Raw genomic sequence first — 24,747 nt, 5'->3', positions numbered from 1 at the left:
TAAATGAAAGAGTATGAAACACAGACTTTCAGAGCCAAAGCTCTGGAGTCTACTTGATCACATTCAGGGTGGGGGCATTTTGGAGGTAGTGTCTACTATCATTTCACCTTGAGTGACCTTGAACAAATTACTTTAAATTCTCTGAGCTTTTTGCTTTCTTATTAGTAAAATGGGAATATTCAATTCTTTTTTTTTTTTTGAGTGGACATGAGAATAAAATCAGAGAGGAAAAAAAAACAAAAATCAAAACAAAAACCACAAGAAACGACTTTGAAAACATATAAACATCTAGTGTAGTGTTTACTTATTCTAAGGTTAAGAGCTGGATTGACTTCTCTTGTCCTTATCCCTGTGTTTCCACCTCTCCTCACTTGATCTGTGTATACTCTCCTTTCTCCCTTTTGAGTAAAACTTTTGTGGCATCCCTAAGTTTTGGCTACCGCTATCATCACAGCTGTACATCCTCATAGCTGTGCTGTGATTCTTCCCCAACAACCAGGGCACAGTGCTGGACCTCTTAGCAAATCCTTAGTTGGAGAAAGTAGGCAGGGATAACGTCAGTGCTGCACAAAGACTTGGGCAGCTCTCCCTCTAGTGGAAATTTATGGAAGTGCCCCTAATTACTACCCTCTTGAACAAAGAGCAAGGGCTGATGATAAAAATAAAGAGAATAGAGTTAATTGATATCTCTTTTCAAAAAATCAGGTTAAAAATGTATGTATTAAACATACACAGTAAGTTACCAGGAGGCTAGGAACTATAGTTTGCACCAAAGCTAGTTATCCAAGGTTCTGGAGTTTCCGTAGTTTCTCATGGACCAACGAACCATTTTATTTAATGGGAATTTTGAGGCAAATTCCAAATTTGAGGTAAAAATACAGAATTGGCAATTATATGTGCAGCTGTATATCCATTTTTGCACCACAGCTATAAAATAATTGCAATGCACATGGCCTCTGGAGTCTAATTTAAGTACACTCTGTGTTCTTCCCCCCTTCATAATTGTATTGATAGTTATTAACGTTGGCATCATATCCTCTTACAAGGATTCATACATTTCCCACCATGCCATGTGTTTAAGGAAGGTAGGTATGGCAGTGAGAAACTTAGTTATAAAGAGCCTAAACGGTTTTGCTGGTGCCACCCAGGGTATATTGCTAGAGATATCACTTGTGTTCACTCGTAGGAGTGACAAAATACACTGCATGGAAGTCACAGCGTCCATGTATACAGTGACAAAATACACTGCATGGAAGTCACAGTGTCCATTTATACAGTCTGCTTGCCCCCTCTTTTGAATCTTCATGCCAAGATCCTCAATTACATACCCGTTTTCCTGTTTTTACAGATTGCAATAAAAATGATGAAAATACAACTCTGAAATTTTTTTAGTGGCTTTCTTTGTTCCATTGTAATTGTTTTTGGAAAGTTTAACTATTAAAGTGTTTTCTGCCAAGAAGACTAAATCAAGAGTAATAATTTGTGAATCTTTTAGAGATCGGAATCAAGGTGGTAGCGATGAGACACTAAGGAGACACCCTTTTATATTTTCAGGTATTTTTCTGTAATACAGTTCACCAACTGCAGAATTTCAACCTTTGGGGGAAAGCAGTTTTTCCCTGCCTGTGGTGTGCCTGTTCACACTTGTAATGAATCAGAGAAACTCCATTATGGGATCACTTGTGAGAGAATCCTGTCTATATGGAAAACACTTTTCTCTGAAACCCTGTGGGGGGCCTCTGCTTACAAAGCCACCACTGGAATTGTGAATAGAATAGGTCTGGATGGTTCTGTGGGCCGGATGCTGGGTAGATGAGGTCAGGCTCGCAGGCTAGCCTCTTTTGTGAACTACTCAGGTCCTCCACACCACCTTCATGCCTATGGCTTCCACCTTTGCCCGCTGCACCACAGAGGCAGCTCTTCAGCTGTATGCCAAACATGCATGTCTGATCAGCATGCAAACACTTCTGGAGGTTTAATTGCCCTCTCTTTGTGGCAACAATGTAACGTACACCTGTAGCTCCTGGTGGCACTTGAAAATTCAGTCATGTGTGACCTTTTATCCATTGTTCCATTTTTGTGATCACAGTGTGCTTCCTTCCTCACCAAGATGTTGGTCCCTTAATACTAGCATTCCACCTGACTGTACAGACCTTAGACTCCACTCTATAGTCTTTAGTTGCTTTTACTAGTACCAAATCTAAAATAAATGTACTTTATCCTATGCCACCCATTCTTTTCCTGCAGGTAAGCAGCTAAGAATGGAAATTCAATAAAAACAAATCAAACCACCTTTTTAGATTCCAATACTGGTGTAATGATCTTTAGATATAAAGCTACAACACCTTAATTCGATTTCTCCTAGTGTGTTTGTGGTGAAAAAAAAATGGTCTCAGGTGGGCCTTCATAATTCCTGGCATCATATTCCTTGTCTATCTTGTGGGAAATCTCCTTCAGGCCTCCCAAAATAGGTCATTGTGCACTCATGTATTACGAATATTGAAAGTAGAAAAAACTAAAAGGATGATATTTAGAAATTGTATTTTCCCCTAGTTGCTGAATTTTTGTTCTATGACTGTTGACTTTGTTATTTATAAATACTAACTGTCTGTTGCCCAAAACAAGGAAAGAAGAAGCAGCGGGATCATACGTCTATTAAATCAAATGCATGTGGTTCAGATCGTACTCAACAAGAAATGAATTCTCAGCATACTTTCAAGGCCTATGTGAGAAAGCTAATTCTAATGGCAGTTAAATGTTTCAAACTGAGCTTGGGCATGGATGTTGTGACTCAAGAGCAAACATTTTTATTACCTTCAATATCAACCATACCCCATAGTTTATAGGCAAAACTAGCCTGCTAAGATTGGAAATGTAGCTTGAACTTGCAATGATCTAGTTACATAACAGACAGATTAAAGGAGGAACCCGGAGGAGTTAAGGAAGGAAATGAAAAAGCAAACTTTTTCCTATCAGGACAGTACTTAGTTTGAGATAATTTTGCTAAGTCAAATTCATTAATCCAAAACCAATTACTGTTCTGCTACTTCACATACTACTCAAGGAGTTCATCATAAAAGCCCATATGAAGCAGAGTAGTGAAAAATGGCATTGGAGAAAGATTAGAAGTCATGCTTAGGTTGTAACTCAGTAGCAGAATACTTCCTTAACTTGCACAAGGCTATGGGTTTGCCCTGCTAAACCACACAACAATTATGAAAAAGAAAACATGGAGTTCTTAGGCTATAGACTCCTCTGACAATCTAATGAAGTGTAGTATAAAATCTCCCCAGAAAAGTATGCCTATGTGAATAGGCACATTATTTTGCCAACAATCTAAAGCCTATTAGAGTACCTTTCCCTCGAGTGCCCTTGAACCCTAGTTCAATAACCCTTCATATAGAGAAAGTGAAACTTTGAAGTATGATAGTTATTATATTTGAGCATTACATTTAGCTCTAAGCTTCCTGTCAACTGAGGTTAAAGGATTAAACACACCGGGTTACAGAGTTCTCAACATCTGAAAAAGGAAACAGACCAACTTACAGAATTATAAGCAAAACACCATTTTAGAATGGAAATATTTACACATCTTTATAATATGCTTTATAAAGGATAATCAGGTAATATAAAAGGACACAGAATCATTTGATGGAATTTTTGAGAAACAATAGGCATTCAGAAGTATAATATCTATGCTAGTTGTATTGAATAACATACTAAATTATCTTTTGCATCTATTGCTAATGCTTCTGGAAAAGGAGTTTTACTGTATCTGTATTTCTTTAATATTAGTTTTATCCACTCATAATATCTGATTAAAGCTGATATTAATATAATAAATCCCTATGAGCAATTAATACCTGAGCAACAAGAGAGGCCTAAGAGTATAAAGAGAAAGCAACCTATGTTTAAATATCTGATTTTAGTAAGTCATACCATGGAAAATGACATATATACATATATATCATTTTATGTATATGTCATGTATATACTTCATATAATAGCATGTAATCACTTTAAGTTCCCAATACTTCCAACCTCAGCATTGTTTTCTCAACAGCAAGTAAATGACATAGTGACTATTGTCACAATTATAGGTATAGATAGTACAAGGTAGGAGTTAAGAATATATAGAGTCTCCGGTTAGAGACTGGTTTCCTACCACTTATTAGCTCTGTGTCCTTGGGTAAGTCTTCTTAATCTCAGTGTTATCATCTGGGAAGTATGCATACAAATGTTAATTCCAGGACTGGGCCTGGTCAGGGCAGGGATCACTTAGACATACTTGTTTTATAAGATTTCTGCCAAAAAAAATCAGTCAGAATTATCTGAAATCTGAAACTGCCATGTCAGCATCATGCTAGCAGTCTAGGTTTATATGATTTCATAGAGGAAAAGTTTGCTGGTTAATAGGAACGATTTACTTAGCAGGCCAGACGACTGGAGGGAGAACCTGGAGGCCATGGCTGGGAAGCTCTGAGGCTACCATTATAGGCATGTGTGACTTGCTAGAGAGCCTTGGGGAGGAGCTTACCTAGCAAATCTCTACCTAAAAGTTGCTGGGGATGATAGGGAAATACCTAAGGACACAAACTTAGTGCAGCAGCTCTGCTTGCTAACGTCTGAGTAATATGCTAGGGATTCAAATATAGCCCCTGGGAGGATTGGCTAAAGTCGTCTCAATAAAGCTCTGACTCACAGATGTGCTCTCTGCATGATGGCAGCGATTACTTCTCTTGCTGTTATTATGAATGACTTTCCCTGCATCTCATGTCTTGTCTTGTTTTCTTTCAGTGGATGGATGCATTGACTGGTCAGTGGATCTCAAGACATACATGGCTTTGGCAGGCGAACCTGTCAGAGTAAAATGTGCCCTTTTCTACAGTTATATTCGCACCAACTATAGCATGGCCCAGAGTACTGGGCTCAGGCTCATGTGGTACAAAAACAAAGGCGATCTGGAAGAGCCCATCATCTTTTCAGAGGTCAGAATGAGCAAAGAGGAAGACTCCATATGGTTTCACTCAGCTGAGGCACAAGACAGCGGATTCTACACTTGTGTTTTAAGGTAAGTGTCATTTGAAAATATTGGGTAACCATGCACCTTGCAGTCTTTTGTTTTGGAGTGTTATATTGGAGTGTTTGCTGGTATAACTCATGTTACTTAGCAGCAGCTGAAGACCTCCAGTAAACTCGGTTCCAATAATCTATTGGAACTACATACCAACTTCTTATCAGATTCTCACAACTCAGGACTCCTGCTTGCTTACTGCATGTGTTTCCTTAATTTAGAACATCGTGTGACTCATTTCTTTCCAGCCTTCACCCATCCCTGCTCCCAGGTCTTATAGTAAGAATTATTTCACCACAGAGCCAACTGACTCAGTGATCTTGGTGCCTGGCTCTGAACCTGACCTCCATCATTTAGGCCAAGGTCTGGCTGCCCCTCTTGTTAATGGAAATTAGCTTCAAATGCTGCCTAGAGACCTCACAGCAAATGAGCAACTGGTACTATCCATACAATTTGCAAAATGAACTTCACTCTGCTCTGTCTAAATGTTCAGCAGGAAGTGCAACAAACACTTGGTCATCGTGACGTTCTAACTGCTATATGCTGCTGATTTAACAGATCTAATTCTTGTCAGATATTTACAATGAGAAGCACATTGCCTTGTCTTAGGAACTCCACACTATGATCTCCCTGCAGCCCAGCATTAAGACCTGGGGTCTAACATGGCAGACAGAGACTGCATTAGGTATTAAAGTAGAGAGCTGAGATGACCTTTAACTCACCTTTCAATTCTGCCATTTTGAGAATCGCTGGTCTTATTCACCGGGGACCTGCACTCTACTATTTGATTTTAACTTCTTGGAAATACAAACCCTTCCTATTTTTGTCTCCTGTGTAAAGCTATGTCACTTCTTCATCAAAAGCTCTCAGAGCTCCCTGGTGAGTCCTTATTGTTCTAAAGGCCAAGAGAGCAAAGTAGTGTCTAAATAGAGAAAGCTCCTGAAGCCTTCGAGTCACTTCTGTGCACATGTGCAGGGCAGTACTGAGAGGAACAAATGAAGAGGTTAGTTTCTTTTGAAGGCAAGGAGAATCCCCATGGTCATGGCAGCAGCAACAGTACTGATAGGCAATAGATTCTATTTGTGTAGCTCTTGACAAAACTGAGAATAGGTATCAGACACTTTTAAAGACTGACATTGTAATTTCCAGAATGTCACTACTCTTTGCCTGATGGCACCTTATTAATCCTTACCACCGCTAAAGCCTGCCAACCAAAAGTACTTTCCCCCCAATGTATTATTTGCTTTTGTATTCTGTTTGTATGTATAAATTTAGAGTTTCTTTGCAAACCTCTATCTTACTATACAAAGGTTCTAGACTGAATTAATGAACTAGTTATTGCTTACTGCCTCTGCCATAATTTGTTCCCGGTCATCCTTCCTTCCTTCCCCTCTAGACTCATACTCTTAGCAAAGTTAACAGTTTATTATATGCATCACATATGTTTCACAGGTCTTAATTACGTAAGTGTATTTAACAGAGCTATTCCTGTTAATGTTTTTTTTTTTAGCAAAATGAAGGTCTATACATTCAAATTTTAAAATAAATAGTGGAAAATCCACTGTTTCCTTGTAGGTATATAATGTTCAGTGCTACATACTATTCTATAAGACCACAACTTAATCATTTTTTTATTGATGAGAACATACTTTGTAGACATTTGTCCTAATTGAAGGGGCACTATAATTCAAATCTACTTGTTTTAAAATAAATTCAGATAAACTTTAGATTAATAGAATGATTACAAATGTATCATGGTATTTATATAACCTACACCCCCCATTACTGTGATATATTTATTACAATCATTGAACTAGTCAACCTATGTAACAATGACACATTACTATAAACTAAAGATCATACTCACTATTTCCTCATTTTTTCTTTCTAGCTCCTTTTTTTCTGTTCCAGGATATCATCCAGATACTGCATTCTATTTAGTTTTTATATTTCTTTCTCTCTTTTGTTTAATTTGACCTTTTGAGATATGATCTCACTATATAGCTCTGGCTGTCTTGGAACTTACTACTTAAACCAGGCAGGTTTTGAACTCACAACGATCCAGCCTGCCTCTACATCCTGAGTGCTGGGGTTAAAGGCACATAACCACTATGCCTAGATGGGTTGGCATGTCTTTTAAAGATTTTTTGGCTGTGGCAGTCCCTCAGAGTTATCTTGTTTTTTGATAAGTTTGAAAACTTAAAATAAACTGTTTAGAATGCCCCCATTGAGATTTAGCTAATATTTTCTCATAGTAAATTGGGCTAAAAATTTTTGGAAAGGATGACTACAGACATAAAATACCATCCTCATCACCATATCAAGGTCACAAATGGTCAACATGGCATGACTATTGGTGATGACTAGCTGTACATGTTAGGCTGACCTTGAACCTGTAGAATTTCTGCCTCAGCCTTGCAAATGCTGGGATTATAAGCATATGCCATCACCGAAGCTTCTTCGTGTAATCTTTGGAAGAAAGTCATTATTCACAGATAGAATATTATTCAAAGACAGAATATTTGCATGAATTACAATTTATCTTAGCAGATTTATCTCTCCTCTCCAATTTATCTATTCAGTCAAATGGGTTTTTACCAGTATGGACCCATGGATATTTATATTATGCAACACAATTACATTTTTTCCCTTTGTTGAAGTCTCTTACATTTGGAAATGGGAGCTCTTTCAGTTGGCTCATTTGTTCTTTTGATATAAGGCCATCATTGCTGGGTAGTTTTTCATTTTTTTTACATGATTGAAAGATGCTCCAGACTTATTTTGTATATATACTGCCTTGCACTGAGAATTACCCATTTTCTTAAAAGCCCAAATTCTTTGTAATAGAGACTGGACTAGATTAGAGGAATGAAACCAGTTTTTGAAGGCTAGGTATAATTACTACTAGATTGTTGCTACTTCTGTCTTTACACCTCAAAATGTATTAGCTTTTCAAAAAAGCAATGTACTTTTGTTTGGGTTTTGCCATATTTGATATTAAAGCCAGGGTCTTCTATTTTCCAGGCAAGTGTTTCACCACAGAGCTACAACCTTTGCTTAAGCATTGTGCTAGTTCATGCACAATTCTCTAGATGCTGAAGAAACGCTAGAAGTCCTAGAGCTTCTTAGTGTCCCCATGTATTTCCTACAGTGGTTTCCTTTTGATTTCATAGCAGGTTGGCTTTAATTATAACTCTTGTAGATACCATCTGAGTCTGTGATTCTCTTCTTGCAATTAGATCAATAGCAGAGACTTGGATTTAGACGTAACTGGTGACTTCTTTCAATTTGTGTCCCAGGCCTTAGGGAGCAAAGGTACAGGTAGAACTTTGGAAAAATATTCCTCATATGTCCCTTGATAAGGCTCAACAAAGTTTGGGAGCTATCATTCTACAGTAAGTAATTACAGTCTTATCAACTCAGAGAAGTAGGAATTTATATTCTAAAGCAATTGTAATCATACACACAAGTACACACACGAAAATACCATAGTAAAATCCATCACTTCATATGTTAATGCAAAATGTAATAAAAAGGAATTAATATTATTGTATATTACACTGGCATAGCTAGCAGTGGGTGGTAAATAATAAACCTGTTTTTTTTATCTAGTAGTAACCACTCACTTCAAATAGGTTCCAGATGAGGAAATTAGTCCATATAGAGAAATATAGTAAAATTCTGGTTACAAAAATGTTCAGTATTCATCTAAAATTCTAAATTTGGTGTTATCTTAAGGTAATCAGTAATGATTTGTCTGTGCTTTATTGACCCCACTGGAAATCATTCTGTAGACTTTGCTGTTCTTAAAAATCAAGCTATGAAATATTTAGTAAAATCCTATACTCATTTGAATCATAGCAAGTTATTTACTGTTTGTGACCTTTCAGTAACTAGTTGCTCATTTTTTAACATATTTTATTGTTCAATCTCAGAATATAGATGAGCTAGTAAAGAAGGGATAGTAGAGGACTTAAGCATATTTTGGCACACAGTGCTAATCCATAATTAATTATGGGTATTTCCATTCTAGGCCTTTCAATTAAGATTTTTAATACTGTAAAAAAAGATGAAATCTATTTTATTTGACAAAATCCACCCTATCACTCTCACAGATTGTACATAAGAGATGACTTAATCGGTAGATAAAGATGTAGTCCAAAAATTTCAGAGTGAATTTATGCATATTGAAAAGAATGAGTGAATATAAATGAATATCTATAGAAATCTTCAAATTTTAGGGTAGCCAAAACCAAATGTAGATAATCAGTCGGAGGTAGAAACACATCATAATTGTTACTGTGCAATAGATACACAGAATAACGAAGGAACCCATTTGCTAAATGGGACTATAATATGAATATTTTCTTCTTTAAAATCAATGAAATAAATTAGAGTCTCAAGACCTTAATGAATCACAATTGCTTTGCAGATAATCCCTTAGTGAATTTATTCCTCCAGGAAGCATGCCATTTGTTTTGATTCACCAAATGTGATTTAATCAAGTCATATTCAAGTAGTTATTATGATAACAATTCACACCATCAGTAAAGTTGAAGAGAGTGTAAGTATTTGTAAAAAAATATGTCAAGTTGTTAGCTCTTGAATATCTGTAATCAATACAGGACAATTCAGTACATTGTTTTTTTGATTTCTGAGTATGTTTGAAATAGTTCACAATTTAAAAGGAAGAAGTATCAGCATACAGTAAATTTGACTGATTTTGCTCTTAAACTTATTGATATGTAAAGTGCTATATAATTTATGACTATATTTTTATATTTTAGTCAAGAATATTCAGTGAATATATGTCATAGTATTCACATACAATAGAGATAGGAAAGATATGTTTCATAAAAAAGCGATTGCCTTAGTCTATCTCAGACACTAGGAAATAGTTTTTATCACCTTCTACCCCCATTCCTTCCTCTCTGCCATGGTTACCAAGAGATTTTCAAGGACATCGAACATTTCTCATAATTCAATTCCAGCCTAACTATTGATCCTTGAAAAGTTAAGTGTCAACAAGTCAGTTGCCTGGGTGGCAATTTCCAGGAGAGCAGATAGTTTCTTGTTGTAAAAATGAAAGCCTGAATCTTATAGAATTAATTGACCCCCAGAAAAGTTCAAGATTGTACAGCAGGATCTTGAGACAGTAGCAATATCTTATTTGGTCTGTGTGGGATAAAATGAAATGCAATTAGTTTTTTTTACCTACTTTCTGTTACAAATGGGAGCCCTTGCTTTAATTATTTTTGATACTAATTATGTGTAAATGATAACATATCTGACCGACAAAATTATTTTTCAACATTCAAATTTTGATAATGTGTTTATTTACAAAAATTATAAATAGCATAAAATAGCAAATGCATGGCAATTATACTTTGTTTTCTCCCATTAACAGCAAATTTGATATGCTGCAGCTTAGGAAATATTGCCAGACTATTATACATTAGCTGTATAATTTAGAATTGTAACCAAGTTGTTACACAATACTAATGAAATTCAACTCTCTTCAGTTTGTTTATTGAACAGAAGCATGTGTTTATTTTTTAGTGAGTTAGCAGGACTTTTGTTTTAGATAAGTTAAGTTAATGGATTGTATTTTGTAACTATGAATGAGAACTGATTAAAAGTAGCCATTAGTAAGTTGATTAATACTGGTGTGTGTAGATACCTTTTTAGTTTCATGCCTTGTGTCATAACACAATCTTAGAGACTTTTTGTCCTATACTCATTTTTGTAAGAATTAAGCTTTTAACCCATTGTGTGCACTGAAAACGGAAAATCTTAGGAACAAGAAAGCAATGTAATAAGTGTGGCAGCCCACCTGAAATGTAAAGTATTGAAGGTTGTAACAAACTCCTTTGTTGTCTCCTTTCATACACCCTATTCCATTGCTACCATGCCCTACTTTTCTCTGTCCCATTTCCAATAATCTATTGATGCCACCCAGACACTGAACGAACTAGCTCACAAGTTTGCACTCTCTTTCTCTTTTCTTACACAGAATATTTAAAATATAGTGATCAATTGCTATAATCATCTCCATTTATATCATCTTGATTCTCTTTACCCTTTCTCCCTCATCCTATTTGTTTGTAAAAAAAAGTTACAGCCCTCTTTAAGCCCACACAGTCAGCTATACTGTGCCTCTTTTCTTACTGCTTATCTTGACTGAAGGGAAATATGATAACATTTATTGGTTTTAAGTGAATTATCATGGTCTTCAAATGAATCCTTAATCCTTCTCAGTGGTCTTACTATGTATTCTTAGTTCAGTCTTTTCTCTGCTTATGTGACTAGTTTACATTTTCCTCCGTGCCTCATACTTGTATCCCATCCTCCTCATTGTTTCCTATCTCACTGAAGAAAATGAAGCAGTTAGGAAAGAACTTCAACTCTATCACCTTCACATTGTCATCTGTATCTACTTAATCTCCTTATAGTCTCTGTATCTGCTTAATCTCCTTATAGGCTGTTAACATAGATTACTAAGGCTCTTTTGTCCTTTAGATTTCTCCCTGATTGCCTACTCAAATATATCATCTGACTGGTTTTCTTATATTTTCCTGTATCGTGGAATTGTACACACATACACACACACATTCTTTCTATAAACACACTAATCAATATTCGTATTATTAAAAAAATCTTGCATCTCCATTGCCTGCCACAGCTCCCAATTTTATGGCCATTTGACAAACAAAACTACTTTAAAGAGTTTTCTGGTAATGGTATCACAGATGTTTGCAGATGTCCAAAACAACTGACCGCATAGTAAAATGTGTGGAATTTTTCATATATTAATTATACCTCCAAAAACATTTAAGAATGTGAGATGTGTGCAGCCATAATTTTTTTAAAGTTTCACCACTTATCAAAACTGCTCTCCTCAAAGTGTCCAGTGAGCTCAGCAATAGTAGCCACAAGGACTGAGTCAGCTTTAAGTCCTGTGATTCCTTCCTTGATCAGTAAGTGGATTTGGCATACTCCATCTTCCACTTCTGTTTGAAAGCGTTCTTTACCCTAAGTCTAGATATCAGGAATGGTAGTCACCCTGGGAAAATTTTGTCACTCTCCCTTACCTTTTTGTCTCGGCATCTCTTATTTTTCTTAACCTTTTAATGCTGGATAGGTCAACATTTTCAAGTTTTCTGAGTTCTAAAGGGAGAGATCATCGAATCTGAGTTGTTGACAAAAATTTACCAATTTTTAAGTTCTTGAGAGGTTTACACTCCCCCAAATAATACATATTAATTGTTCACAAGTAACTTCATTTTGCAAACTCTGAGTGGGTTATAACACCTACAGTAGCCTAAGCAGTGATGCTATAATTCTTTAGAGCAGAGCTGGAGACTATTTCATATAAATTAAAGTGGAGCAGAAGAATGAACATTCTGCCATGGGCAATGGTGGTGCATGCCTTTAAATCAAGCATGCAGGAGGCAGAGGTAGGCAGATCACTGTGAGTTCAAGGCCAGCCTGGGCTAAAAGAGCTAGCTAGCTCCAGAACAGACCCCAAACCTACAGAGAAATCCTGTCTCAAAAAACAAAAAAAAAAAAACCAAAAAAGTGAGCATGCTTATGGGAATATAATAGATTAGGAAAAAGTCTCTCATGCTCTCCAGAATATATATGAAATATGAAGACAGTAAGAAAATCAAATGCTGCCTCAGTGTCTGCATTCAGGAATCAACCTCTGTTTTTTTCTTCTGAAGCTTTTGGAATCTCTAAGAAAGGTACTTTGGTCAATATAGGAGTTCTTACTGCTAACCATAGATTTATAATGGTATTTTGCAAGAAAATTTCTAATGCTATAAAACTGTGTTTCATCTAAAACTTCCTTCTCAAAAATAAAGAATACTGAAAATGTCGTGATAAGTCTAGTCTCAGGCATGGAGAGCAATTTCCACAAGTGTATCCATTAAAACCGAGGAAAAAATAGCCAGTTCCTGAGAAAGGTATGGACCATCTAGGATTCATATATATATATTTAAAACACAGTGGTGCTCTTTTTTATTGTTACTAGTATTATTACCTTGATTCTGTAGCTGAGTCTTTGTAGCCAAGTTGCTTGAGTTCTTTTCCCGGAGCAATTATAATTTTTGTGGCCATAAGCAGTTTCAGGTTAAAGCAGTAGACTCACAGCTTCAAAACTATGAAGTGTAGATTATGATTTCAATATTAGCCCAGGGACTGGCAGATACTAATGACTGTGTCTAGATTTCCTCAGGCGGAAAAACAAAGGCTTGTTTACTTATTCAGCAGACATTTTGAACACTTACATTAGATATTGAGTATTTGTATTTCACAATATGGATATAAGTGCTTCTTCTCATGGAGCTTATAATATAGATTGTAGAAAACATACAAATTACAAAAAAAAAATACTCTTCCCCAAATCCAATGGGTAATGTGGGTGGAGAGTCTATTAAAGGTCATGCTACAGAAGCACTGTGGAGACTGTTTTCATTTAGGAGGCCAGGGCAACTTCCCAGAGAAAGTGATGCTGATGTTGAGATCTGAAGGAATGGAAGGAGTCAGTCTCTTGAGATTCGTGGGGAGAGTGTTATTGTCAACAAACAACAAATAGAAAGCTTGTGGAATGGACACCAGCTTCTTTTGTTTTTTTTTTTTTTTTGTTTGTTCGTGTGCTTGCTTTTTTCTTCTTTGGAAACAGGTTTCTTATTTTCAGGGAAGCTAGACAGAAGGCTGTTGACACACACTGATTACTGGGATCTCTGGGGCATAAACCTGGAACAGCTAGAGTGTAGCCATCCTTTGAGGCAGAAGATAGTGAAAAGGTACTGAGGTTGTGGTAGTGAACACACAGAATGATGCAATGAAAAGAAAATACAGTGCATAAAGGGCACAGCTTGGAGTACAGAGCATGTGCATGACAGAGGAGTAGATGTAAGGTGAAAGGAAGACTGACAGTCTCAGGAAACAGAATACCAGACGCAGTGCCTGTAGAGTTTGGGCAAAAATCTCTGCAATAAAGACTATACAGCCCCAAATAAAGAAGTTGTTGAAAATTCTAAAAGACAGAAAGATGTTATTGGATCAGCAGAATAAGTACTATAAAAATAATCACATTACTAAATTACAAATTCAATATAGTTAGCATCAAAATATCAGTAACATTTCTCACAGGAATGTTTAAAATAATTCATAACTCATAGGGAAACACAGAAGACCCAAAACAGAAAACGACCCCTAAGGAAAAAGAGCAATGCTGTAAGCATCACAACATCTGACTTCAAACTACACACAGACTCATAGAAACAAACCCAGCATGGTACTGGCACAAAATAAACCATAGATAAAGCAAATAAAATAGAATACCCAGAAATAAGACCAGGCAGATACAACCATCTGAATCTTGACAAAGGTACAGAATACATTGAGGGAAAATCCTCTTTAACAATAGGTACTTGGAAAACTAGATAACTATATGTATAGAAATATTAGAGTTTTGTCTCTACCCTGTGTAAAAATCAGGTCAAAATGAATCAAACACTGTAATGTAAAATCTACATCTTTGAAGCTAGTGAAAATCTTACAGATCTGGGAATAGACAAGGGTGTTCTGAATAGGAGCCTAACAGCTCAAGAAGTAAAAGCAACTGTTGACAACTCGAGCTTCATGAAATAAAAAAGTGTTTGTTTCCAGGGAGATACATTTAACTGACTAGATAGAAAGCCTATAGAATGATAGAAAACCTTTGTCAAACACTTCCCTGACAGATGATTGATATGGAGAATGCATAAAGAATTGCAAAAATTAAGTTAAAAATTCAAATTGTCTCATAAGTAGGTGGTAATGGCAAAAAATATTTGGAATTAAAAAAGATGTTTCCATCTTAGCCATCAGTGAAATGTAAGTCAAAACTATGTTGAAGTTTCTCCTCACCCTAGCCTAGGTGACTGTCATCAAGAAAATAACAACAAATGCTGATGAAAAGAAAGCCAGAGCCAGGAAGGGAATCCTTAGTTATTGCTAGTATTCATATAAATTATTTTAGCCACTGTGGAAATCAGCGTGGAAGTCCTTACCTAAAAATATACATTTTTTTATGATCCAGCTACTCCAATTTGAGTCATATAACCCCAAAACAATCAGGTATTTATAAAGATTAAAGAGACTTTCCCAGTGACTTGGGCAACTGAAACTTGGGCAGATGTTACAAATTCCAGAGCTCAGTACAAATCAGTTTGTGCTACTGTCTTCTATTGTATTACCCATTCTCTGTAGGAACCTATCTTTCTGTATCAAAATGAATAAGGCACAATTACTTATGTTAATTTGTGCCCACATAAAGTTCTGTGGTCCTGTTTGCAGTTCCCTTGGTTCACAGTGTGGTCTGGTGATGAACGCAGAATCTTGCTGAATAAAGATGAACAACAGAGGGCAGTAGAATAGAGATAATAAGTTCATGGAAAGTAAGGATCAAGTCCAAAAAGGATTTTTCTAAAACACAATCAGTTCTTGCTTTATAAAGTAAGAAACACTATTGTCATTTTTCAGTTTCCACACTTCATATATTTTTTAAAAAGTGTTTTAAAATTGCTTTTCACCAAAAAGAGAAGTTGATGATATTTGTAGGATGTGTGTCCTGAAATGACTACTCTGTCTCTGTATCTTTCTCTCTCTCAGTAAGGACTCACTTTGTAGTGCTGGCTGGCTTGGAACTCACTGTGTAGACCAGGCTGTCCTCGAACTAACAGAGATCCACCTGCCTCTGCTTCTGAAGTGCTGGGATTAAAGGCGTGTACCACTATGCCTGGCTGCTTCTTTATTTTTGACCATTTACTATAACCCCCAAATATCCGACATATAAGATTCACAAGCAATTCCAGAAACGTATTCATCAGCATATTGTTTGATGGTAGAATGAATATAGTCATGGGTCACAAGTGTATAGTTTAAGTTTGTCTAAGAACTCATTGCGTGAGACCATTTTCTTTCTTTCTTTTTTCTTTTCTTTCTTTCTTTCTTTCTTTCTTCCTTCCTTCCTTCCTTCCTTCCTTTCTTTCTTTCTTTCTTTCCTTTCTTTCTTTATTAAAGATTTTTGTCTCTTCCCCGCCACCGCCTCCCATTTCCCTCCCCCTCCCCCAATCAAGTCCCCCTCCCTCCGCAGTCCAAAGAGCAATCAGGGTTCCCTGCCCTGTGGGAAGTCCAAGGAAGCCCCACCTCCATCTAGGTCTAGCAAGTTGAGCATCCAAACTGCCTAGGCTCTTACAAAGCCAGTACGTGCAGTAGGATCAGAGACCCATTGCCATTGTTCTTGAGTTCTCAGTAGTCCTCATTGTCCTCTATGTTCAGAGAGTCCGGTTTTATCCCAGGCTTTTTCCGACCCAGGCCAGCTGGCCTGGGTGAGTTCCCAATAGGACATCCCCATTGTCTCAGTGTGTGGGTGCACCCCTTGTGGTCCTGAGTTCCTTGCTCGTGCTCTCTCTCCTTCTGCTCCTGATTTGGACCTTGAGAATTATGTCCGGTGCTCCAATGTGGGTCTCGGTCTCTGTCTCCTTTCATCGCCTGATGAAGGTTAATATTCAGGAGGATGCCTATATGTTTTTCTTTGGGTTCTCCTTATTTAGCTTCTCTAGGATCACTAATTATAGGCTCAATGTCCTTTGTTTATGGCTAGAAACCAAATATGAGTGAGTACATCCCATGCTCCTCTTTTTGGGTCTGGCTTACCTCACTCATGATAGTGTTTTCTATTTCCATCCATTTGAATTTTGCAGGCAACAAGCATTTTCAACTGCTGAGTTATCTCTCCAGGTTGATATATGACTTATAAGTATCCTTTTCCAATGTAATTTGTTGAAATTTCTGTTTCTCTTTGCAATGTATCATCTCTCTTCAGCTATTCGTTCATTCTGTATGATAAACATCCAATGACTGATTGCTATATCAAGTAGACTACTAGAGAACATGAAAAGTTAGTAATTGACTTACAGAGTTATAGTGTCTGACATGATTCATGATCGTTAAAACAGATAAAGATAGTCACAGTTTTCACAGGGAGGTGGAACAGTGCTCAAGGGCAAGGAGAAAGTGAAACATGGCCATGTACAGGGGAAAATAGAAGATAAGTTCGACTAGAACATAGGCTTCTCAAGGTCTTTATTCTAAATATAAAGCACACGATAATTAACCTTTATTTAATATAAGATTCATATAGAGAGTTGGAGCTTGTTATTTTAAGAAACTGACCAGTTCTTAGAAAAGAAGCTAAACAAAATAAATAATGTATGGCTTGACTTGTAATTAGAAAATAGAGCATTTTTATAACAGATGACAGCTTCATGGAGAAAATGTATATTTAAAGGTGGTAAATTCCCTTTCATGACCCAACCCTCATTAAAGAAAAACAATGTTGCTCACCTCAGTGTTGTTAATCAGAGCATATATTCTAACACATATTCCTAAGGATGGGGACCAATTTGCATGAAGTTGACCTTACCCTCTACAGTGCAAAAATGGTTCCCCTTGGCAAGATACGTTGGTTGCTATTTGATGGGTATGGTCTAGATCTATTACTATGAAACAACAAAAAGTCAGAAGGTGATATACATTTCCACCCTGAGGTGCTGAATGCATTAAAAAATTAAGGCCGATATGAGCTATGCATACTCATTTTAAGGCCGAATCAGTCTTCCCATGTAAGGCAATATACTTACTTGAATAAGGAGATATTAAATGAATATTTGTGTTTTAAGAGCCATTGCCATAGTCTCCTCTTGTTACCCTTCCCTTGACTCCCCTTAAGGAAAGGACTTTGTTCATGCTTTGTGTTTTCATTCTTAGAGAGGAAATTTCTTCTTTTTTAACTGAATCTGAAGCTTATTCCCCAGCATCTTCACACAGTATATACACACAAAGTAGACTTTCTAGCAATGTCATTTGATGATTAGCTGAAACTCTCAGATTACTAAAGTTTGGAGGTATTTATGTTACTCACATAAATCATATTTTCTTCTTATCCTTCAATTGTTTGCTTGGTTGTTTTTTTTCTGTATACCAGACTGGCTTCTATTTTGTCCTGTAGTTAAGAATGACCTTGTGAACTTTTGATCCTCCTCTCATGAACTTCCTAGTGTTTGGGGATGTGTGAAATATAATATTCAGTTTCTGAAGTACCGAGGCTCAAACCTAGGGTCTCCTGCATTCTACTAACTGAGCTACATGGCCAGCCACTTCAAATATTTATAAGAAAACTTGCCATACAATATGACACACAGAATCAACTAAGAAGGGCTCATAGGGACTCATAGAGACTGAAGTGACAATTACAGAGCCAGTATGGGTCTGAACTAGGACCTCTGTATGTTATGGTAGTGTTGCTTGGACTCCTAGCAGTGGGAGTAGGGGGTATCTTTTACTCTTTCATTTGTTCTAGGGACCCTTTCCTTAATTCTGGGTTGCCTTGCCCAGCATTGATATGAGATGTTGTGTCTAGTTTTATTGTAGCTTGTTATTCTTTGCTCAATAGGATATCTCTGGGAAGCCTGTTCTTTTCTGACGGAAAATGGAGGAGAAGTAGATCTGGGGGAGAAGAGATGTGGTTGTGGGGAGACCTGGGAGGAAGGGGAAATTGTGGTTGGAATATAATGTAGGAGAGAATATATTTTAAAAAATTCTTGAGGAAACACTTACCATACAAAGTAGTAAGGGTCATTATAAATTTTCATGTATATTTTTTGTTGATCCTCCCCCTGTAGTCCCTTCCCTCTCGCGTATTCTCCCAGGCCCCTCCTGATTTTGCCAATGCAAATAGCATGAAGAAAATTGTTGTAAGGAGAATATGAAAAGAACAATGATGGTTAAATCAGTTCCTTTTAAAAACAGCAGAATAAAAAGGCCATGTAAAAACCTGGTTTGTTCTATAGGATTGTTTTGACTGTCCTGGGTTTTCTGTTTTTCCATATAAAGTTGATTATTGTTCTTTCAAGGTCTGTAAAGAATTGTATTCTGATTTTGATGGGAATTGCAATGCATCTATAGATTGCTTTTGGTAGGATTGTATCTTTACCATGTTGATCCTTCCTATCCAAGAGCATGGGAGATCTTTCCATTTTCTGGTATCTTCTTCTATTTCTTTTTTCAAGACTTAAAGTTCTTGTCAAATAAGTCTTTCACTTCCTTGGTTAGTGTGACCCCAAGATACTTTATGTTATTTATGGCTGTTGTGAAAGGTGATGTTTCTCTGATTTCCCTCTCAGCTTCTTTATAATTTGTGTATAGGAGGGCTACTGATTTTTTTTGAGTTGATCCTGTATCCTGCCACATCACTGAAGGTATTTATCAGCTGTAGGAGTTCTCTGGAAGAGTCTTTGGTGTCACTTATGTACACTATCCTATCATCTGCAAATAACAAAAGTTTGACTTCTTCCTTTCCAATTTGAATCCCCTTGATCTCCTTATGTTGTCTTATTGCTACTGTTAAAACTTTAAGACCTATGTTGAAAAGATATGGAGAGAGTGAACAACCTTGTCTTGCTCCTGATTTTAGTGGAATCGCTTTGAATTTCTCTCCATTTAATTTAATGCTAGCTGTTGGCTTGCTGTATATTGCTTTTATTATATTTAGATATGATCATTGTATCCCTAATCTCTCCAAGACCTTTTCATGAATTGGTGTTGAATTTTGTCAAAATGCTTTTTCAGCATCTAATGAAATGATCGTATGATTTTTTCTTTCAGTTTATTTATATGATGGATTATATTGACAGATTTTCGTATGTTGAACCAGTCCTGCATCTCTGGGATGATGCCTACTTGATTATGATGGAGGATTTTTTGAGGTTTTCTTGGATTTGGTTTGCCAGTATTTTATTGAGTATTTTTGTATCCATGTTCATGAGTGAGATTGGTCTGTAATTCTCTTTCTTGGTTGAATCTTTGTGTGGGTTTGATATCAGGGTAACTATGGCATGTACTCACTCATAAGTGGATACTAGCCATAAACAAAGGACATTGAGCCTATAGTTCATGATCCTAGACAAGCTAAGTAATAAGGTGAACCCAAAGAAAAACATATATAGATCCTCCTTGGAATTGGAAACAGACAAGATTGCCTGATAATATTAGGAGCATGGGGGCTGGGGTAGAAGGAAGGTACTGGCTTTTGGGGATCCTGTTCTCTTTGGATGGATACCTTGCTCAGCCTAGATGTAGTAGGAAGGGCCTTTGACTTTCCACAGGACAGGGTGCCTTGCCATCTCTTAGGATTGGAGGGGAGGGGTGGGACAGAGTGTGGAGGGAGTGGGAGGAGGGGAGGAAATGAAAATTTGGATTTTTTTCAAGTAATAAAATAATTATAATAAAAAACAAAAACAAATTACCAAACAACCCAAAAAAAGAAAACTTGTTTGTATTTGGAGGCATTTAGGGATACTTCTGTGTAGTGAATAATGTTTCTATGTGTACACCTTGTTGAACTTTTGGGGGCTATTTTAAGACAGGGTTTCTCTTTGTAACAGCTTTAGCTGTCCTGGAACTAGCTTTATAGATCATGGTGGTCTTAAACTCATAGTGATCTGCCTGCCACTGCATCTTGAGTGAGTATTGGGATTAAAGGCACACTCTACCACCATCTGACTAGTCTAACTTTGATATTTATCCCACATGATGCAAAATGAAAATAGAAAAGCGCTGTTGTTTTTAAATGGTATATGCTTTAAGGTTTTCTTTTCCATTCTTTAGAGATACCTCTAAGTAGGTTTGACTTCTTAGTGTGTAGATGACTATTAAAAAAGTTGGTGGTCAACAAAAGAGATTTCTATAATCATTCTCTGTGAAAACTGTTATTTCCAAAGGAAAGTCCTGAGAATGCCATTAGAGCTTAGACAGATGGAAAGTGAACTATTCTAGACAAAGGCATTATGTAGGCCCCATGAGATATCCTCCCTTTCCCTCACTTTCAGCAATATATTTTCAAAATACTTCACATTTAATTTATTTTGTGATTTGTGTGCATGAAAATATGTGAACATCTGGAGTTTAGAGGACAATTTAGAGGAATTGGTTCCATCTTTCCACCATATGGATTCCAGGGATGGAACTAGGGTTTTCAGGATTGATAACCAAGTGTCTTTACCCTCTGAGCCATCTCTGTGGCCCAGCAATATTGTCTTTAAAAACTTTTTCATTTTTATCTGTCTTTATCACTGTTTCCTTGATCTAGGCCCAAAGTTCAAGTCTCACCATCTCTGGGGTGTTTATAGAATGTACTCAAATGACAGACTCAGAATTAACTTTGATTGTCATTTTTTGTTAGTATTTTTAATTTATTTTGTTGAGATGAGGTCTTTCTGTAGAGCCCAGGATGGACTTGAGCTCACTATATAGCAGAGACTATCCTCAGAATTGTGTGGATCACCTCACTTCAGTTTCTGAAGTCTGAGCTTTCAGACATGTGCCTCCATACTTTAGACTTTATATTGAAAAATAAAGTATACAATATGTGATTTCAAATATAATTTTTTTTATTTTTCTCCAATCCTTCCAAACATAAAACCCATATCCAAAGAGGTGGAAATTTTTTACTAGAAAAAATAAGGGTAAGTTATAACACTATTGAGACTTGTATCTGGTGTCCTTATAATGTGCTTCCTAGCCTCTATCCCCAAGCCCTGTTTGAGTGTCTTGCTGCTACCTTGAAGCAGAGCTCTCTTTCAGCTGGGCCCTGTCTCAGATCAGTCAGCCATATCTTAACAATCCATTCTTTCATCTCACTCCACCCTCTACATCCTCTGAAATAGAGTACCCTTCAGAAACCCCCGTTATGTGACCTTGCTTATTCTAACACATAAGCCTAACACAAGAGCCCCCCTGGTTTCCTATTGTCTACTCACACAGTCATTCCCTTTGTGCCCCACCTGTGTCAATAAATCCATGTTTTTCTTTTTTGGGGGGAGGTGGGGGTGAAATAATTCCACTACTTTTACAAAACAGACATATCTAAAAAGCACTATCTCCTTGGCCTTCCTCAATCCTGCAACATCCTGTTCCACATTGTATCTTATCCCCTAACCCAAAGCTCATTTTCCCTTTGCAAAATGACTTTCAAGCCTTTTTAAAAATGTAAGTCTGCCACCATACATACACGTACCTAAGCAGCACTTTGAAGGGATTTTATGTAGAAAACAAACAAGTGGTCTTATCATATGAATTTTAAATTTTAATAATCCAATAATCATGCCACAGTACTTTATGAGATTTCTTTCTGTCTTAGATCTCAAACTTATGTCTTGGATTTCAAGCTTGCTTCTGCTACCTCCTCCTCATGACTCATGCTTTCCCCTATTCAGTGTCTCAACCTAGATTCACTTCTTCCCTTTACAGCCTCCAGTCCTTGCAAAAGTGCCCCTCATTCCTTAACCTGGCAGTTTTGTTTCTACTCTGCAACCACCCCAAGTGTGCTTGAATATTTAAAGTAAATGCTAGGCTTAATGGCCACTGCTCAGCTGCCCCGCCTCTGTGATCCTGTCTTTGGATTTTTCACCCATTCATTCTGTTAAGTACTTCATTGCCTGATAGGTTCCTAAGTCAGGTGGATTTTGCCCTCTAGTGGACATATAATTATACCCAAGAGGCAGTTCTGGTTGTCATAACTGAAGGAGTACTGAGTGGGTCACTCAGACAAAGAGAGACTAGGAGATCTGCCAAACACCCTAAAATGCACAAGAAACGTTAACTCACAACAAAGAATTAACCAAATCCAAGTGTCCAGTACACTGAGATTAGTAAACCCCGCAATAGAGGAGGATAAACAAGCCCAAATGGTATTTGGAAAATTGCAGGCTAGGGATCTGGCCCCTAATCCGGATAATGACTGTGGGCTCACCAATAACAGATAACCTAAAGTCACATATCTGTTCTGGGTGTTTCATGGCTACAACAGCTTTTCATTCTCTAAGTCTGTAGTACCTAGAGAACAGCCAAGGACTTAGTCTGGTCCAGGTACACTCTTTCCTCCTTTCACCTGTGGATTAAAATACACACATAGTTAATTTTGACATAGCTTATAGCCACATGAAGGGAAGGAGAAGGCCAACCTCCTACTTATCCATTGAGCAGCCAACTTTCACCTTCCTTCAGAGTTGCTCCCCACAGAGATAAGGTTCTGTTGTACTTTACATTTTTAAATGCACCGAGGTATTTTTAAATCCTCATTCTCCTCCATTTAGCAGGCTACTGAGCAGGAAGGGAGAATCCCACCAGATAGCACTGTGCTTTAGCCCACGTAGACTGGCAAACCCTTTATGTGCTATTAGTTGCTGACTCACCTTGGAGCAGTGGCATGGCTTTCCTGTTTAGATCTGTCTCTAGCCGGGCGATGGTGGCGCACGCCTTTAATCCCAGCACTCGGGAGGCAGAGGCAGGCGGATCCCTGTGAGTTCGAGACCAGCCTGGTCTACAGAGCTAGTTCCAGGACAGGCTCCAAAACCACAGAGAAACCCTGTCTCGAAAAACCAAAAAAAAAAAAAAAAAATAGATCTGTCTCTAGTTGTGCACGCCAAGGACTAGGAAAGATTACCCTGTTAAAAGGCTGGATAATCATGAGAATCTTTGCTTGCATGTAGTGCTGGCATCCTCCACAGTGTTTTAGAATACTCGGAGGGCTGGCAAATTTCTGCCATGTTGAGTCAAGCATAAACCCAAGGCTAACCCATCCCGGGTTTCGTTTGATGATTTTATTTCTTGTGGTATTACTCTCTCAGAATGGGAGCTTCCAATCAAATTCACTACTGGGAATAATTACCCGAGGCTTGGTCTGTTTCTGGCAATCAAATTCCCTCAGAACATAGGCATCCTACCCAGTTCATTCCTGGAGACATAGGATAAAGGAATACTTACTGCTTGTACTAAGCTTCTTCAACTCCCCCGCCAATTCCATTAAGTTTCTTTAATGATGTATTGTTTTGAAACTACTTTTCTAAGTCAGATGTGGTAATATACACCTATAATCTCAACACTTAGGAAGTGGAGGCAGAAGAATCTGGAGCTGAGTCATCCTCAACTACATATTAAGTTTGAGGACAATCTGGGCTACATGAGACATTGTTTTTTCTTTTTTTAAAAAAAAAGAAAGAAAGAAAAAGAAAAATCAAGATACAAAAGAAAAATTGCATGATTGAGAATGATCTAGTTCTCTGAATAGGCACATACTTCTTTGCTTAAAGAGAAAGGATCTAGGTAAAATAGAACCTTGAAGAACACAACTGCAAAGAAATAAAAGGTGACTGAGTTCTCTGTAGTCAGCTGATCAACTGCACTGTGCCTCCTAGTAATTGTCATCTCCTGGAATCCCTAGTATCCATCTAAAACTGTTTGGAAAGCAGCCGGTTCTGTTCCCTACCTTAGCCAGGGCCAGGGATGGGCTGTGGCCTTCAGAAGCACTGCTTGCAATGCTGGCCCCGACTTCCAGTGATCCACGGACTCTTTATACAATTACATCCTGACTAGAGAGTCTACCTCTCTTCAGATCCTCAGTGAGAATCAGACAGGGTCAAATAATCCCTCAGGCTCCATCACTTAAGGGCTAGGTGTTTGGAAAGGGAAGGATTCCGTATATTCAGCTATCTAGGTCTACCAGACACTAGGGAGGACATACACATATGCATATCGAACACACACACACACACACACACACA

The 24,747-nt window shown here is 37.4% G+C and overlaps 1 protein-coding gene across 1 annotated transcript in view; it reads left to right on the top strand.

Annotated features, from left to right (window-relative positions):
• Il1rapl2 (interleukin 1 receptor accessory protein like 2) overlaps window positions 1-24,747 on the top strand; it is a 1,262,572-nt gene that overhangs the window by 651,270 nt on the left and 586,555 nt on the right. The window contains exon 3 of the mRNA XM_005367372.3: window positions 4,798-5,071. Within this exon, the coding sequence (XP_005367429.1) occupies window positions 4,798-5,071 (274 nt within the window). The remainder of the gene's footprint in view (window positions 1-4,797; window positions 5,072-24,747) is intronic.

This window comes from Microtus ochrogaster, unplaced genomic scaffold, assembly GCF_000317375.1.
Source record: "Microtus ochrogaster isolate Prairie Vole_2 unplaced genomic scaffold, MicOch1.0 UNK17, whole genome shotgun sequence".
Classification (NCBI taxonomy): Eukaryota; Metazoa; Chordata; class Mammalia; order Rodentia; family Cricetidae; genus Microtus; species Microtus ochrogaster.
The sequence above is the reverse complement of the archived record's forward strand: the minus strand, read 5'-3'. Positions and strand labels throughout refer to the sequence as shown.